The 18,266-nt window shown below is 52.3% G+C and overlaps 2 protein-coding genes across 3 annotated transcripts; both read left to right on the top strand.

The window, feature by feature from the left end:
* Positions 1 to 767: 767 nt before the first annotated feature.
* KLK15 (kallikrein related peptidase 15) lies at positions 768 to 5,397 on the top strand. 2 transcript variants are annotated; one of them, XM_069457946.1, is made up of 5 exons: positions 768 to 810; positions 3,481 to 3,631; positions 4,054 to 4,337; positions 4,460 to 4,596; positions 5,245 to 5,397. In XM_069457946.1, exons 1-5 carry the CDS (start codon positions 768 to 770, stop codon positions 5,395 to 5,397), a joined length of 768 nt encoding a protein of 255 aa, XP_069314047.1. The 2 variants fall into 2 exon arrangements, with proteins under 2 accessions (XP_069314047.1, XP_069314046.1); XM_069457945.1 differs by having other exon boundaries at positions 3,478 to 3,631.
* Positions 5,398 to 7,150: 1,753 nt separating this feature from the next.
* On the top strand, positions 7,151 to 11,948 carry KLK1 (kallikrein 1). Its single transcript, XM_069457836.1, has 5 exons — positions 7,151 to 7,196; positions 8,988 to 9,147; positions 10,341 to 10,633; positions 10,743 to 10,879; positions 11,793 to 11,948. Exons 1-5 carry the CDS (start codon positions 7,151 to 7,153, stop codon positions 11,946 to 11,948), a joined length of 792 nt encoding a protein of 263 aa, XP_069313937.1.
* Positions 11,949 to 18,266: the final 6,318 nt, after the last annotated feature.

The raw sequence follows: 18,266 nt of genomic DNA, 5'->3' as shown, positions 1-18,266 counted from the left end.
AGTCCAGCAGGGCCTGCTCTCAGGGAGTTGCCAGGCTGGTGGGGGAAGCAGATACCACTGAGGCTCAGGGGAGGTCAGGAAAGGCCTCAAGGAGGAAGTGTGTCTGGAAGGGAAGGGTACACCTAGTAGGAGGAACAGCCTGAGCAAAGGCATGGAGGCATGAAATTGCAGGAGGGAAAATAGCAGCACTGACTGTGTCTAGAAGGACAAGGTCATGGGAGACCTGGGCAGGAAGGCTGGAAAGGGAGAAACCACTCATGTCCTTGAAAGTGAAGCTGAGGGGCTGGACTTTATCCTAGGGGTGCTGGGGATCCAAGAAAGGCCGTGAACATGGGAGGCTGTGAACAGTCAGCTCTGGATGTAGAAAGACCCTTTGGAGCCTTGGGTGGGGGACAGGCTGGGCAGTGGGTACTGGACTGGAGGGGAACCCAAAAGGCCAGACAGGAGGCTAGACAGGATCCTGACCAGCAGCCTTGTGGCTGGAGCGAGATCTGGGGGCTGGGGGCATGGTGCTGGAGGATGACAGGCTGTGGGGGCATCCTGGTGCCCAGAGGAACAGTAGACCCTCCAGAGATGGGGGACCTAGAGGACGTACAGTAGGGGGAGGGGAGGGGGACATGTGGGGGGTAAAAAGAAGTTTCTTAAGCAGCAGGTGGGATGAGTTTGTGTCTGGAGGGATCCCGGTGGGGGCAGAGGGGTCCGGCCTCACCTCAGTTCTCTCTCTCTCCCCTCCCTGACTGCAGCTGAGTCCTGGTCCCTCCTCTACAATGTGGCTTCTCCTCACCTTTTGCTTCCTGCTGACATCTACAGGTGAGCTGGGCCAAGGTGAGGTCTGGGTCTGTGGGACTGTGGTGCCCCCTTCCCTTGCAATCTCGGCCCTGTGATCTGCCAGCCCCTACCTTACCCAGAGACCACCTAAAGATCCTTCCCTCACCCCTGCCCACACCTGAGCCACCTGCCAATGTTCCTGAGTCCTCACCCCACCTGAAGAGCCATCATGGGCCTAGGGCTGCTCTGGAGTTGCTGGGACCTGGGGCCTCTCACTACCCATGATAATGAACACGAGGCTGGGGCTACACATACCCGAGCTGAGTCCTGGGCTGCCCCTTCTTTGCTGTGTGACCTTGAGGAAACTGCTTTACCTCTCTGGGCCTCGAGTGCCATCTCTATAAGACAGCACCTACCTGCAACAATAATGGTGAGGTCTCAATAGTGCAATGTAGGTAATGCACTTAGCAACCATTAAACAAGTGTTGAGAGGCCAAGAGCACAGACTCCGGGCTCGAATCCTGCCCCTGCCACTCTCTAGTTACTTAATCTCTCTGTGACCCAGCTGTACAATGGAGACAACAGTCCTTCCCTCACAGGGTTGTGGTAAGGATTACAACACGTGTGGGGCACTAGCATGTGCCTGGCCCCAGGTAGCGCCCTCTAAGGTGTGCGGGCATTGCTGAGCACTTAGTATGTGCCAGGCACGGCACTTAGCGCTTACATACAACATCTACGTGAGGCGGGCACCGCTGACCTCATTTGACAAGAGAAGGGGCTGTGGTCCAGAGAAGGGTGGCCACAAAGTCAAGGTCACCCTGGGTGGCAGGCTAACTCCAGACCAAACTCAGCCACCACTCATGGAGAAATTAATCGTAATCTGATGCCTCTACCCTGGAGAAATCAGGGGTAGACTTTCATTAACCTGCTGCCCCATATGACCCTCGCCCCTGGAGGCCCCTCAGACCTCCCGCATGCTTCCAGCCTCCCCTCAGGCTCTCTCTGTGCTCTCTCCTCCCTGCCTCCCGCCTGCCCGCTGCACCCAGCTGGGGCCTCCACCCTGCTCCAGCTTGGACTGGCCAGATGCAGCCTCGGTGCCCAGCTGTTCAGCCCCTGCCCTCCACCCTTCTCCACAGGACAACATCACCTTTCCTTCGTTAAGCCCCTCATCCACCACGTCCGCATTCCCCTGGCCTCACCAGCTCCCTTGGCGCAGTTCCTGACCCTGGTGGACAGGCTTTGGGCATTTGATCTGACGATGCAAACCCTGCCCCAGTGTAGGTGTCTGTGTGTGTGTGGCTGTGACCTTGAGGGGACACATCCGTGTTGCCCAGTGTAGGGGCTCATGGTCTTGTGACCTTGAAATGTCCCTAATTATGTCCTTGTGCTCGGTGCCATTGTGTGTGTGTGTGTGGTGGGTGTACAGGGCCCTGTGTGTCCACATCAAGCCCACATGTGGGAACCAGGTCTCGCTATGTGAAACCCAGTGAGTGACCTTCAACACTGTGGGTCTGGCTTGGGAGCTGATCTAGAGATAGATAAATATGTCCTGTCCTGGCCACTTGTGTCTCCAGCTGTACGTCTTTGACCTTGAATGCCCAGCCCTGTTGCCCTGTCGTCTGATTTAGTGGGTCCACATCTGAGTGTTGGCCCTCTGGGGTGGTGTCTGCAGCTTTGACTCCCTACGAAATGGCTTGTGGATGAATCAGCTTTTATCTTGACTGTGTCTGTACAGATGTCTGACTTACTTTGACCACATTTGTGTCCACAACCTGAACATCCACATGTATGTATCATAAATAAATCTATGTCCTTTGTTAAAAATAACTAATATTAATATTAAGCAGTTACCATGTGCCAGGCATCACTCACCATTCACACACTCCTGTTATTCTTACAACAATCCCCGTTTTAAAGATGAGGAAACAGAGGCACAGAGAGGTCAAATGATTGCTCAAAGTCTCACAGCTAGTATGTTTGAACCCAGGGTTAAGGACTCACCTTCTTTGTTCGGACCCTGTGTGCAAATGTCTGTGACATCGGATGTCAACACCACACGGGAGACTGTGAATTTAGGTCTGGTCTGTATCCAATTCTCTGTGTGTGCGTGTGTCCATATCTTAGCCATCCATATTTAAATACACATATGAACTTACGTGCTGTGGTTCTTGAAGCTGCAACCTAAGTATGCAAGTGAATTTTAGCTTTAAAGAGCTGTCAATACCTGTACCTAAGTTTGGAAGCTTAGATGTGTATGTACGTCCATGACCTTGTGTGACCACATCTGTGTCTTGTATTGTATGCTGAATTTGGCTGAGATGTCCAGGTTCTGGGGCCAAGACTGTACGTCATACATATTGAGTGGCCACATCCATCTGGGCATGTGACAATTTGGTGACCTTGAATGACTGGTTCCAAGTGACCACCTGTCTGACCTGTATCCAGTGTCCCTGTCTCCACTCCCAGTCACAGAGGACTTCTCGTCCTCTGGTCCTTTTCCCTTCCTCTCTCTCCCAGAGTCCTATAGCAAATGGGGTAGGGGCTAGAGTTCTGGAGGAAACAGGCTGCAGTTGTAAATAAACAGCAGGGACTTCTTAAGAAATTGGGGAAAGGCACAGGTGAGAAATAGTTGTGAGGGCAGGGTGCATGGAAGGTGCAGGAGGTGATGAAAAGGTCCCTGTCCTCGGGATCTTCTACTCCTTCTCCCAGCAGCACAGGAAGGTGACAAGTTGCTGAAAGGTGAGGAGTGTGTGCCCCACTCCCAGCCATGGCAAGTGGCCCTCTACGAGCGTGGACGCTTTAACTGCGGTGCTTCCCTCATCTCCCCACACTGGGTGCTCTCTGCGGCCCACTGCCAAACCCGGTATGACGGCAGGGCTCAAGGGCCTGGCTGGAGGGTAGAACTCCTAGGGGGAAGGTGGAGACTGGTGCCAGGACCCCCGGGTTTTGAAGGAGGAAGAGGCTGGAGATCAAGCTCCTGGGTGAGGAGAGGGTGGGTTCTGAACTCTTAGGTCCCTGAAGGAGGAAAAAGAGGACAGTAGAGTCCCAGCTTTTGATCTCCTGAGGCAGGATGAGTCCAGGGATGTTGTAATTCTGGATTCTGAGGAAAGGAGGGCTGGAGCCGAGAGGGTTCAGTTCCAGGTGTGTGCCTGACTTGGACTCCTTGGTCCCTGAGGGGCAGGGGCCGGAACCACTGGCTTCAGGGTCTTGGGAAAGGGTAGTAGGGACCACAGGTTGCCCATTCTTTGATCCTTTGCCTACTCCTCACCCCACTTGCCCACACAGCTCCATGATAGTGCGCCTGGGTGAGCACAATCTGCGCAAGCATGATGGACCAGAGCAACTGCGGGCTGTTTCTCGAGTCATCCCACATCCTGGCTACGAAGCGCGAAGTCACCGCCATGATGTCATGTTGCTGCGGCTGGCCCGGCCTGCGCGCCTGACCCCCCAGGTGCACCCTGTGACGCTGCCCACCCGTTGCCCTAGCTCGGGCGAGGCCTGTGTGGTGTCTGGATGGGGCCTGGTGTCCAACAACAAGCCCGGGACCACAGGGAGCCTGGAATCACAAGGTGAATGAAAAGATGGAGGAGCTGGATGTGAGGCCTCGAGGAACTCTATTCTCCAGGGTTCTTGGGTGGAGGGGACAGGGCTGGAATTTATGGATCTACTCCAACTTCACTGTCCTCCCCAGTGAGTCTCCCAGATACACTGCATTGTGCCAACATCAGCATTATCTCAGACACATCTTGTAACAAGGACTACCCCGGGCACTTGATGAACACCATGGTGTGTGCAGGAGCAGAGGGAGGAGGCACAGACTCCTGTGAGGTCAGAGCCCAGAGGGAGCCATCAGGTGGAGGAAGAGGGTTGGGGACCGATTTGAGAGTTAGGATGGGGCTGGATATCATTTGCTTTGGGCTAGAGAAGATGCCAGGTTGGAAGAGCAGTCCAACCTAGAGAGAAGGAGAAGGAAGAGCAGTTAGAATGGGGGTGAGGTTGGAGTTGGGGCTGGAGATGGGGATAGGGTTGTGCTGTGTTTGAGGTGCATGGTGTGGCAATTGGGTTGGGGTTCAGAATGGGAATAGGTGTGGTTTGGTTTTGGATGAGAAATATGTCAGGGTTGAATCAGGATGGGGTAGATTTTGTTTGAGATGCAGAAGGTATGAAAATTGGGATTGGATTGTGAGGATGGGCATGGGTTTGGTTTCATTTTGAATGGGGAACATGTCGGGGTTGGGTTGAGTTGGATTTAGTTTAGTTCACTTGGGTTGGGGTTGCAAGGGGGTGAGACTGGATATGCGTTGAGTGAGTTAGTTAAGTTGGGGTTGGGTTGGATTGGTTTTGGTTAAATTGGACTGTATTGAGTTGGGTTGGGATTGCCTGGGGTGGGCATGCAAATTGTGATTAGGATGGAGATGGGCACACTAGATCCAGGAGGTTCTCACTCATCCTGAGACCCCCCTCTTCTCTCCACAGGGTGACTCCGGGGGACCCCTGGTCTGTAGGGGTGTTCTGCAGGGCATTGTGTCCTGGGGCGACGTCCCTTGTGACACCACCACCAAGCCTGGTGTCTATACCAAAGTCTGCCACTACTTGGAGTGGATCAGGGAAATCATGAAGAGGAACTGAATATCTTGGCCTACCTCCTATGTCCTAAGCAGAAGCCCCCATGCCTGGCCAGCAGCCCTGTCCCGACTTGGAACAGAATTAAGCCATCCCTCAAGATCCTGTCCAAGGCCCAGGTGTTAGCCAAGGACTTGTCCCGCCTGAAGGCAAAGCTGGTGCTCAAGGTCACCTAGCCCTTAACACCAAGATAACAGAGAGCACTGATCCAAGTTTCTCTGTAGGAGTTTCTGTGACTTTCTTCTGGGGATGAAGGGAAATTGGAGACAAAGATTGGGTGGGGAACCTGCAGACACTGTACACTGTTTTCACCCACTCCCCCAATCCTGAGGGGAGGAGAAAGGGCTTGAAGCAAGGCTCTGTCCATTCAACAGGTATGACCAGCCATGTGATCTTGAACAAGAGGCTAATCTCACTCAGCCTAGGTCTGTCCATATGTAAAATGGAGATGCATCATGTTGCTTAACTTACAGGGTTGCTGTGAGATTAAATGAGGTAATTCATACGAACTGATTAGAATAGCATCTGGCACTGGGTAAATACGCTGTATCTTTGGATCCCAGTGGCAAATACTAGATTACCAAGAATGACTTTTTCTTCAAGACTTAGTTCTGGGCTTCCTGATAGCCATGCAAAAAGGCAAATACTCTCCTTTCCTTGGCCAGGTTCCTGACATACAGCAGATGCTGGGACCCTGTGAGTTGCTTTGTTTTTACCAAAAAGCCAGGATAACATGTTAGAAGCCTATGGGTTTACCATTGAGGCTGCAGGAATCAGGAATCTACATCCTGATTCTCTTCAGAGGCCCCAAAATGTGATTTTCAAGGTCACTGAACATTGAAGTACATGAACCTGACTCTTGAGACCTAAATATTGTATTGGCAGAATGGGGTGGGAGTGGGGGTAATTGGAATTTGTGGTTAGGATGATCTTGACCTGGGAAGGCACGTAGTCCGAATCTCTGGGACTTTGGAGGACATGACCTTGACTACCTATATCTGGGGAACAAGGGTAGAAGGGTCATTGGGCCCCTGACACTGTTTGAGGGGAACATTGGATTTTATAATGCTAGAGAATTTACCTTGGGAGACCCCTGAAAGTTCATATTCCTGGATCTTGGGGCACTAGGGTTGTGGTGATATGTACTCCAAAATTTTAGTATGAAAGGAACAATAGCTTTGGGGACCTAGATCCTGGATCTGGAAGTATAAGAATCAGGGCATTTTGAAAGCCAAGGCTTAGATTTCAGGGACAGGCTCACAGCTAAGTTGGTATCCTGTCTCTCTGAGTGGTGCACGGAATTGGAGCCCTCACCGCTGGTATTAAAGTCTACCAGGTCTTAGGGTGCAGGGCTTTACTTAGGGGTTAGGTATATAGGGCTCTTACTGGGGGTCGGTGACTCCTCCATCCTCCTGTTTCTGTTCCCCCTTGCCCCACCAAGCCTCACTGGCTCTGTCCCCCAGAGCAAAGCCCCAGGAGCTACAGGCCCTGCCCCACTTGGCCTCAGCCCCAGGAATGCATCCAGCGTGATCCAGGGCCTGCAGAAAACAGGTGCTGGCTCTCCCTCCCCTTCACAGCTCTGGGGATAGGAGGGGGTTGTCCAGCCCCCAGGCAACAGGGGAAGGACCTTGGCCAGCATCTGGGTGCCAGCAGGGCAGGGGCGGGGCTCTGAGGGTGGGGGCAATGAGGGCTTTTAAAAGGCTCCCCGGGGAGGCTCCCCAGCTGCTAGCTCACCACCTGCCGCCTGACACCTGTCACCATGTGGTTCCTGGTTCTGTGCCTCGCCCTGTCCCTGGGGGGGACTGGTGAGACAGTGGGGTGGGGGGATGTGGGAGGGGGAGCGGTCCCTGACTCTTGTGCCGCCCTTGCCCCCCGTAAGTCCTTCCCCTTTAGCACCCCAGCCTGTGGTCCATACCAGACCAGGATGCCAAGCTGTTTCCTATCTCTTGCAGCCCCATCCCAAAATCCCACCTCTCACAGTCTGCATTCCCACACTAGGTCCCTGCCCCCTCCCAGGAACCCTCAGTACTTTCTCCTCTTCCCTAGTCAGCTCCTGCCCCTGCTGCTTTCACAAAGGGGCAGGTCCTGGGCCATCTCTGTCCCTCTCTTTGGGGGACCTCAACCCCACTAGACCCTGGGACCCTGGGGCCCTCCTAACCCTAGTGCTCTGTGCCCCAATGGTCTGGCTCTGGAGTCTACAAATCCCACCACACCTCAGACTTTTTCCATCCAGCTGTTAGCTCTCAACTCTGTCCTCCAGACCCTGACATCTGGTCCTCCCAAGTCCCCCAAATTCCACCAGCCAGCCCTGCTTCCCAAACTGTGTGACACCAGATGGATCCCCATCTGGCACGGGAGAATCTACAAATGCCTCTTCCTTCTCTCTGCCCCAGAACTCCATCCAGCACCCCCAGCTCTCCCAGGAAAAACACCCAAGCCCTCCAACCATATACTCCTTTCCTTACAGAATTCCCATCCCTCCCCAGGTCCCGCCCTTCCCCATCTGAATCCCTCCTGCACAAATCTGGTTTTCTGGGGCCCCACCTGCAAGATCCCAAACACCTTCCCAGCTAGCCATCCTGCCCTGATCTGCCCCAAGTAAGGCAATATGTGATTCTAAAACCTCACATCAAGTGGGTCCTCCACTCTGTTCCTGCAGCTGTTTGGCCCCTGTTTTGAACATTTCTCCAATCTTGTCCTGGGACTGCCACCAAGAGAACCCCAATCCCTCCAATACCCTCAGACCATGGACCCCACCCCCGTGAGAAACAAGAAGCCTGTCCCGCACCCTATCCCGTGGTGACTATCACTCATCCCCTCCCTCCTCCTGAGCCCCGTCCTAGTCCTCACCCCAACCCTGTTCTCAGGGCCCCTACCTATTGGATTGCCACTATTGGGTTATAGGAAGGACCCCAAAACCTCACAGGAGCACACCCCCAGCCTCAACCTTAACCCTTTTTTTATCCTTTAACCTGGAAACCCCAAAATCTGACTTGTCCAGCCCAGCTGACCCCTTGCAGCCCCAGTCTAGACACCCCAAATCCTACCCCAAACTCCCCAGCCCAGATGTGCTTCTTGACCTCTTAGACCTGGTTCCCTAAAGCTGCATCTTTTCCTGAACCCCAAAAGCCTAACCCAGGCACAACTGTTTGCCCAGCCTGGGAGCCCTTTAACCCACACCCTTCCTCTCCCAGCCTTGGATCCTCTCCTTTAGGGCCTTTATCCCTCCTTTCTGGAGTCCCTTTCCACTCTTCTAACCCACCGCCTCCCATTCCCAGTCCAAGACCCCAAGTCACCCCAAATGACCTCACCCCTAGACCTGATGTCTGCTCCAGACACTTCTTGTGTCTCCTACTGTGCCCCCTGGGGTCTGCTCTATGCTCAGAGCATAAACTCTCCCCACCCAAGACCAGCCACCAACCCAGGAACAGTTCCAGAATTCTAGAACCTTCTCAGCACCCCTTGCCATGTCCCCAGACCCCCAGCCCTGGTCCTCTGCTCCTACTCCCTGCAAGTGCACAGCTCCCCCCCCCCCAGCCCAGTCCCCCTGCCCCTCCTGCCAACCCCACCCTCCTAACCCAGCACCCCCTCTGCAGGTGCTGCACCCGCCATCCAGTCCCGGGTTGTGGGAGGCTGGGAGTGTGAGCAGCATTCCCACCCCTGGCAGGCGGCTGTGTACCATTTCAGCAACGTTGGGTGTGGGGGAGTCCTGGTGCACCCCCAGTGGGTGCTCACAGCCGCCCACTGCTTCAGCGAGTGAGTCGGGGCCTGGGGTCTGGGGAGGGGGGCACCTGTACTCCCACAGGATTGAGCAGCCAGTGCCATTCCTCTTGGATAACCTCAGACAAGGCTGGGGGACTGAGGGACAGAGGGAAAGTTCTGGTCCAGGTACATGGGGAGGCAGAGCTGGGGCTGGACCACCCTCCCATGGCTGCCTGGGTCTCTCTCTGGGTCTCTGTGTGTGCCTTTGTCTAGCTCTGGTTGTGTGTCTGACTGTGACTGTATTTTGGTCTCTATCTCCTGCTCTGTCTTCATGTCTCTGCATCTCCCCTGTCTCTACCCTCTCTGGGTCACTCTGTGGTCACCTCTGTCACCGTGGGTCTCGCCCTCCATCTCTCTGCCCATTTCTCTCCCTGGGTCTCTGTCCCACCCCCTCCCCCATCACTACTGAACACACACCTAGGATGGGCCTAAGGGGACCCCAGAGAGAAGGAAGGGCTTTAGCCCCAACCTGTGTGCATGAGGGGGCGCCTCTCACTCTGCCCAGCCTCCCTCAGGACATCCGTCCACTCTGGGGAGACACCAGGAAGGGCTGGTTTCAGCTGGAGCTGGGTGAGACCACTGAGGGAGAAGGAGGGAGAAGAGGGATGGAGAGGGGGAGGGTGCTGGCAGGGAAAGGGGGAGGGTGCTGGCAGGGAAAGGGGGATGAGACCTTGGGCTCTGGGCCAGGTCCTCTAGGGAGCCAGCACAGCCCCAGCTGCAGCTGAGCGGCTCTCAGGCCTCCCCTCTCCTGCCAAGGCCCCCCCTTTTCTCTCACAGCCCAGACCCTTGGCTTCCTCTCTGCCTCTGGCCCTCACTCTTCCTCTGACTTCCTGGCTCCCGTTCTCATCGGATGTTCCTCACTCCTTCCCTGTTCTGCTCTCTCCTTCCTCTTCCCTGTGTGTTTCTCGCTGCCTCTGCCTTTCCTCTTTCTCAGCCTGTCTCTTTTTCGCTCCTTCTGTTGTGTCTCACTGTTCCCTGTCTGCCTTTCTCATTCCCTCTGTCCTTCTGACCATTCATTTTTCACTGTTTCTGTCTCTGTATCTGCCTTTTTCACTCACATTCCTTTCTTTTCTCACTCACTGTCTGTGTTCCTCCACAACTCTGCATCTTTCTTCCTCCGTCACCCCCTGCCCCATTTCCCTTTCCCCTTCCCCTCTCCTCATCCCTCCATCCCCCTCTTTCCCCAGCAAGTACCAGGTCTGGCTGGGTCGCCACAACTTGTTTGACGACGAAGACACAGCCCAGTTTGTCCATGTCAGTAAGAGCTTCCCACACCCACAATTCAACCTGAGCCTCCTGAAGAACTACACCCGCGCGGATGACGAGGACTACAGCCACGACATCATGCTGCTCCGCCTGACGGAGCCGGCCCAGATCACGGACGCTGTGAAGGTCCTGGACCTGCCTTACGAGGAACCCGAACCTGAAATGGGGAGCATCTGTTTTGCCTCTGGCTGGGGCAGCATCAAACCAGAGAACTGTACGCCTGGGCCGACTGTGCAGCCTGGAGCGGGGACAGGGACTCCTGGGTCGAGGGAGAAGGATCCAGGTGGGGTCTGGCCTCAGCCCTTTTTCTCCCTGTTTTGTAGTTTCATACCCAGACAATCTCCAGTGTGTGGACCTTGAAATCCTGCCTAATGATGTGTGTGACAAAGCCCACCCCCAGAAGGTGACAGAGTTCATGCTGTGTGCTGGGCACATGAAGGGTGGCAAAGACACCTGCACGGTGAGCCAGCCCCTTCCCTCAGCGTCTTGAAGGCCTGGGAGAGGGGACTTAACTTCTGAATTGGGTCCTGAGAGCTAACCAGGCATCTGCCCCCCACCCCGGGGTCCCCAGCAGCTCCACTCCCCTCCGACCCTCTTCCCTTCCCACACCCCCATCCAGTTACCACCTGCAGCTCACCTCCTCGCATTGTAGTTCACCCGTTCCTGCCTCTGACACATATTTACTGTCTAGTCAGAGAAAGCTTCCTGGAGAGGTGGTCTCTGAGACGAGCCCTGCTGGGGGCCGGGGAGGGGACAGCAAGGAGGTCCTGTAGATGGTCCTGCCCTGCTCCTCCTGCCACTGACCTGTTTGCCAGGACTGTCCTCCTGGACCCTGCCCTCTTCCCCCTGCACAAGAGCTGGACCCAAAAGTCTCTTCCTCATTGGCCAGGACTCAAGCCACCGTCCCCCTTCTTTTGAGACAGAGTCTTGTTCTGTTGCCCAGGCTAGAGTGCAGTGGCGTCAGCCTGGCTCACAGCAATCTCAAACACCAGGACTCAACATATCCTCCTGCCTTAGCCTCCCGAGTAGCTGGGATTACAGGCAGGGGCCACCACGCCTGCCTAATTTTTTCTATTTTTAGTTGCCCAGCCAATTTCTTTCTAGTTTTGGTAGAGACAGGGCTCACTCTTGCTGAGGCTGGTCTCGAACTCCTGACCTCAAGAGATCCTCCTGCCTCAGTCTCCCAGAGTGTTAGGATTACAGGCGTGAGCCACCACGACCAGCCCACTGTCCCCCTTCTGTTGGAATCCCCACCTACCTTCTTCTGGGAGTGGGACCTGGAGGCCCTAAGTCTTAAGAGCTGGGGCTCCGCAGGCAGAACCTGGGCTCTGCTGTCTGCTCTGACATTGTCTCTCCTCCCCTTGTGCTTCCAGGGTGACTCGGGGGGCCCACTGATCTGCAATGGCGTGTTCCAAGGTCTCATAGCATGGGGCCACGTCCCATGTGCCAACCCCAAGATGCCCTCACTCTACACCAAACTGCATAAGTACCTCGAGTGGATCAAGGACACCATGGCAAACAACCCCTGAATGCCCAGCCAGTCCCCGACCCCTAAGTAAAATCATATGTGCATCAAATGTGCCTCAAGTTCTGGCATCATCTGGCCTTCCAGACTCCAGACTCCTAGACACTTGGGACCCACTTGACTGAGCTTAGAGCCACCTCAGCTGTACCAATCTTGTGCCCAGAGGCCTGCAATCACAAGCAAGTGGGGGAAAGGAAGGGGCCCTGTAGGTATAGACAAACATGCATGAAAAAGTCAGATCCCAAAAGGCAAGTCAAGGACACCAGACCACTTTGCTCACACTGGGCCTGACCCTGCCTTGTGGGGGAGATGGGGGCAGTGGAAGGTGGGATATGGAGATATTGGATAGCCCCACTTTTTATTGTGATGGGGAACCCAGGAGAGGGGCCAAGGGATGTTATTGCAAGCCACACCTTCTGGGTCGGGGCTACACCAAATGCTGAGGGGTGCTGTGTCCACCTGGAGGCAAAAGTGGACATGGGGCGGGGCTGGAACTCTGGGAGAGGGGTTCTGATGGAGACGACACTGGCTGAAAGGACGGAGAGTGAGTTCAGGGCATGGCCTGTGAGGGCTGGGCATCCTGGGGTGGGGCCACACAAACTAGCCACACTGCAGGGCTCAGTGGAACGCTCAGAGCAGGCAGAACCGGAGGAGGTGTCAGACTTCTGGAATGGGGGCACTGTGAGGACCCAGTGGACAGACACAGAACCACAAAGGGTAGGCCCTACAGCCGTGGTCGGGGTTTGTCACCTGTCCTTGGAAGACATGGCATGGTATCAGGGAGTGGGGTCTCAAGGGAGGTCTAATCTTGGGGGTGTGGCCACACTGAAGGGGCCGGGCCCAGCATCTGGCCAGGGCTACCGGTCAGTGTCCTGAGAAGCTCAGGTGCTATTCCTTGGAGAGACTTGGGGGCTCTCCTGGATAGTGTGTGAATTGGGCAAGTGCAGGATACGCTCACAGTTGATGTCTGAGTTCGGTGTTTGGATGTGCACCTGTGGGCACAATGCTGCAAGGCCCACCCGCGAGAGCTCAGCCGCTCCTTAAAGGTCATCTTCCTGCTCCACATGCCCACTTGGTTTAAGTAGGACAGGGCTCCTGGGGCAGAGGGCTAGGTGGGTCGTTAGACTCGAGCCCCACCCTAGGCCCCGCCCCATTGCCCATTCCTGGAGGCTTCCCCTCGAGGTCCTTCCCCATCCAGCCCAAGGCCCCGCCTCTTGTTCTCCTGCTCCCGAGATCCGCCCCCTGCCTTGCCGAGGTCCCGCCCCTTGCTGCTGAGGCCTCACTCTCACAGGCCCACAGCATCAGGGCGCTGGCACACCAGCACAGGTAGAAGGTCACCAGGTAGGATATCCGTGGCCTCGGATGCACTGTCTCACCGTTAACTGCAAAGAACGTCAGGCTGACAAAAATCAGGAGCCCTGGGGTGGGGCCAGAGACGGACAAGAGGCTGGACAGTGGCTCTCTGACCCCCAGCAAGAGAAGAGAGACAGAGACATCCTCTTCTACCCACCATGATAAGCAGAGAGAAACACACACACACACACGAGACAGAAAGAATGATACTTGGAGAAAATGGGGGGTGGGAAGAGAGGGAAACAGTGTGAAACAGAGATACCCCCCACACACAGACACCTCAACTGAGAAAGAGAGAGTAGAACTCAGGTAAACACAGAGAGTCAGGCAGAGATCCTAAGAGACATTCCAAGACAGAGACCTAGCAGATAGCAGAGCATAAAGTCTAGATACCCCTCCTCAAAGCCAGAAAGAAATGCTGGGGGTAGGAACACCACCACCCCCACCCCGAGCCAACACTTACCAATGCTGATGCTAAGGGAACTGAAGACAAAGTCGACCTTCCACAGGCGGCGGAAGAATGGCTGGAAGGAGAGACCCATGGCAGGGAGGAGGAAGAGGCACAGCCCCAGGGCCAGGAACATGAAGCCTTCGCTCATATGGATAACAACTGGGCGGAGGAAGGACAAGTATCCCAAAGTCACCCCCAGACACTCCTCAAGGTCACCTTCCAAAGTCATTCCCACTGACACTCATGAGAAGCCCAATAGACATCCCCAAAGTCTGGCTTCAGACATCCTCAAAATCACCCCCACTCACATCAACAAAGTCACTTCCTAGAAACCCCAAAATAACTCCACTCTCACTCACAAAGTCACCTCCAGGTACCCCTAAAGTCAACTCGATGTCATCCCGCTCACATCCTCAAAAGTTTTCCCAAATCACCCCCATTTACCTCATTCAATGGTCATTCTCATAATCAACCCCACACATACCCCCAAGGTCACCCCACAGATGACCCCCTCAGTTCATCCCCATTTACATCCACATCCTCAAGGTCATCCCACAGAACCATTTCAATCATTTCTAGAGTCAGACACCCCCAAAGTAACCCTATTCATACTCCTAAAAGATGTTCCACAGCAACTCACCTTCATACCCATAGTATCACTCCCAAACAACCCCAATAGTACCCTCAAGTTATCCAAGACACTTGTCACCCCCAGTCATCTCCAAAGTCACCCTATGTCTGCTACAGTCTCTCCTAGTCATACCCCAAGGTTCCTTAGTGACCCCATTAACATGCCCAGAACCTCCCCAGACATCCCAATATCACCCCATTCACACCCTACAGCCCCCTCAGCAAGCACACAAACAGATGTACACACAAGAAAAACTTCCAAATCAAATACTCTAAAACCAATGTGCCCCAAAACTCAGTTCTAGTTTACAACTGATATTTAGCCGCTTTACATTTCCAGTATGACAAGAATGTTTCAGCTCTGAGAATTACATCTCCTCCTTTTAGCCCTTTTTCTACTTAGTCTACTGTTGAACAGCACAAGGCTGTTTTAGACAAATGAGCTAAGCTCTCATCTGCTTTGTTTCTAGAAAACTGCACATCTCTCTAACACCTGACAAGAAAGTGAAAGTTTCATCATATACACAGAACAGCATAGCACTCTCAGGATTTAGGGAGACACTAGTCTTTCCCTAAACCTTGGTTCTGTCTGCTCATTGGAGAGTCAAAAAGCAGAGGTCAGGGAGAAGGGACTGAGCCAGAAATCAAGACCCTGAATGGAGAATTTGGTCTGCCCAGACAGCAGCCTATCATCTCTCGGGGGATACACTCCACTCCACTCAAATAATCCTGGTTGAAGGCTTCTCATGACATACCCTACCCTCTGGGCCACAGAGGTATTCATATGACTCAGGCTGAGCCAATCACTGTCCTTTGTGCTCCAGCCCCTGTAATAGGTCCAAAGATGGGGATATGACCAAAGCTAACTAATCAAGGTCTGCCCTGGGAACTTTTCTAATCAAAGCTGTCAGGGAAGAGCACTCTCTCCTCTAGGAAAGGGGATTTATAAGCCTGGAGCTGCCTGAGCCTTGGACCCAGCCTCATGGGGATAGAACTGAGAGTAAAACTAAGAAGGAAAAGCAGACAAGAGAAAGAAAGAAAGGAGCACTGAGATGACACTCAAGATGCTGGTAAATGATAGACATAATATAGAAACAGCCTGCTATCTACATGTCACAGCTACACACCCAAAGGTGTGAAACTCTCAGGGCAAAATACTCTCATTAGGCTTCTTGCTAGCTGATGGCTCAGTGGCACATCCAAGGAAAGGAAGAGGAAATTCACTGGTAGCTGGATGGATGAATAGACAGATAGATAGACTGAGATACAAATATCAATAGATATACCTACAGATTTTCCTTCTCCCCCTCCTCTTGTACAAATCCTATTTTTGCCTTTTTTTGATGAAATCGATTCATTATTAATTTCCTTGTATACAAGTAAATTACATACTGGAATTACCTTTAAATGTGTACTGAAGGTATTATTTGACAGTAAGTGTCAATATCCTTTTTTAAAAGTGTATACTATTTGGCTCAGAATTTCTAAGAAATTACCCTATGAAAATAAAAGGAAAAGAAACAAACAAAATCTCATTGCAGGCTAGGCACAGTGGCTCACACTTGTAATCCCAGCACTTTGGGAGGCTCACTTGAGACCAGGAGTTCGAGACCAGTCTGGGCAACATAGCAAGATCCTATCTCAACAAAAAAACTTTATAAATTAACCAAACATGGTGGCACGTGCCATAGTCCCACCTACTCAGGAGGCTGAGGCAGGAGGATCACTGGAACCCAGGAGTTCAAGGTTACAGTGAGCTATGGTAGCACTATTGTACTCCATCTTGGGCAGCAGAGTGAGATCCTGTCTCTTAAAAAAGAAAAGAAAAGAAAAGTCATTGCAGTATGTTTGGACTAGGCATAATAAAGAAGAAGAAAATAATGTATTCATTCAACAAATATTTATTAAGCAACTACTATGTGCTAAACCCTGTGCTGAGTGCTTGAGATAGAAATGGGAGCAGACAGAGCCCCAGCTCCTAGGCCTCTTGGAGCTTACAATGTATCTAAAAAGGCAGGCATCATACCAACAATCACACAAATATATCAAGATCAAATGTGATAGGTGCTATGAAAGTTAGAAGAATCTAAATGTCCAACAGGAAGAGACTGGTTGAAAATACAACAGGCAAACAGTGGGTGGCAGAGTCTGCTAATCTTCCCTTTATGCAACAGAACAAAAGCTTTAACTGGCCAAAGACATATCTAGAATAAAGACATTTCCCAGCTTCCCTTGCTGCTCAACGTGGCCATATGACGAAGGGTTGGTCAATGGGGTATGAATAAAAGTGGTTCATGCCGCAGAAGGAAGGGGCTTATTATCTCCCTTCTTTCCTTCCCTGAATGGAATGTGAGCAGACAATAGCTACTAGAGCAAAAAGACAGAAAGAGCCCAGACCTTGGCATCAGGGCTCATACGGGAGAGAAATAACTTTTTATAATGCAAACTACTGTTGCCTTATTTTGAGACCCTGTCCCAGTAGCCAAACAAATATCTCAACTAATTCACAATAGAATACCACATTTCACTGATTCTAAAATATACATTTTCCACATTTTAACACCTCTAAAATTGGGGTGCATCATGCCATTGGTACTATCTTAAAATCACCTTTGGTCCTTTGGCTTTTTTAAAAAAAAATTTAGAGACAGGGTCTCTCTATGCTATCTAGGCTGGAGTGCAGTGGCTATTCGCTGGTGTGATCATAGCTCACTGCATCCTTCAACTCCTGGGCTCAAGAGATCCTCTCACCTCAGCCTCTCGAGTAGCTGAGACTACCAGCATGTGCCACCAGGCCCAGCTTTGGCCATTTTTTAACATTACAGCATCTACTAAGGATAGTGTCTTAGATTTTATGAAATGCAATGCTATGTAGTGGTTAAAATAAAATAACATGGGTATTCATGTAATTAAAAACAAAAGTTTGTGTTTCTTCTTTCAAAGGATATTCACAAAAGCCAAAGGAAAGAATGGAGAAACAGTAATTTGAAAAGTCCCCACCCCGCACCCATATGAGAGGTCACACATATAGCTTGGGGTTCCTGCACCCCTGCTGATTTCTCTGATCTCCTCTTATCAAGCTGTCACTGGGTCTGCCTCCTCTCCCCAACCTGGAATTGGAAATCTTTGAGAGTGAGGAGCAGGACTCATTTTCTCTAGGTCCCTGAGACCCCAGAGAAAGGTGAAGAGAAACAGAGGAAGAAGAGAACAAGGAGAGACATGGAACTTGAGAAGGGAATAAAAGGATGAAACTGACTCAGAAAAGACCCTCGGAGGTGTGGGGGGGGAGGTGGGTAGTGAAACCATGCCAGAGTTAAAGAAATCAGCAACTAACAAATTCTTGAACTTACAGGATGGCATATAAGAAAAGAAACAACTTGTTGAAACTGCTGAAACCCCCTCTACCTGTAAAATGACAAAACTGGCTGAAATCTGTTGGAACCAATATGGCCAACTGGCATCAACATAGAATGAACTTGCTGACATCACAGCCAAATTTCATACTAACTCCAGCCAAATTTGCACATGCAACCCTTGAGGCGACATGAAGAGATAACTATGCATGCCTGAGGACTTTCCAGATCTCCCCTTTCCTTCCACCAGTCATAATCGCAGAATCCCCACCCCCAAACCTTTTCTAATTAAAGTACTGCCTTAAAGCCAGCACTAGGAGACAGATTTGAGCTAGACTCCTGTCTCCTTGTTGGCCAACTTGCAATAAAGCTTTTCTTTTTTCAAAAACCTGGCACCACAGTATTGGCTCCTAGCACATCAGGCAGCAAGCCCCTTTTGCTCAGTAACAGCAGGAAGAGGGAATTATAAATTCAGATGTAGGCCCTCCGGAAAATGTTAGAATTCATTGACAGGACAGCCTTGCTAACAAATTAT

This window comes from Eulemur rufifrons, chromosome 24 (assembly GCF_041146395.1).
Source record: "Eulemur rufifrons isolate Redbay chromosome 24, OSU_ERuf_1, whole genome shotgun sequence".
In the NCBI taxonomy this organism is placed as follows: domain Eukaryota; kingdom Metazoa; phylum Chordata; class Mammalia; order Primates; family Lemuridae; genus Eulemur; species Eulemur rufifrons.
Note: the sequence above shows the minus strand (reverse complement) of the source record. Positions and strands in the feature narration are given on the sequence as shown.

Bases quoted from the DNA above. Each gene is read 5' to 3' on its own strand.
- KLK1 (XM_069457836.1), top strand. From the start codon at position 7,151: ATGTGGTTCCTGGTTCTGTGCCTCGCCCTGTCCCTGGGGGGGACTG. The intron at 7,197-8,987 runs GTGAGACAGTGG...CCCCCTCTGCAG, and splicing joins CCTGTCCCTGGGGGGGACTG to GTGCTGCACCCGCCATCCAG. The intron at 10,634-10,742 runs GTACGCCTGGGC...CCTGTTTTGTAG, and splicing joins CAGCATCAAACCAGAGAACT to TTTCATACCCAGACAATCTC.
- KLK15 (XM_069457945.1), top strand. From the start codon at position 768: ATGTGGCTTCTCCTCACCTTTTGCTTCCTGCTGACATCTACAG. The intron at 3,632-4,053 runs GTATGACGGCAG...TTGCCCACACAG, and splicing joins GCGGCCCACTGCCAAACCCG to CTCCATGATAGTGCGCCTGG. The intron at 4,597-5,244 runs GTCAGAGCCCAG...TTCTCTCCACAG, and splicing joins GAGGCACAGACTCCTGTGAG to GGTGACTCCGGGGGACCCCT.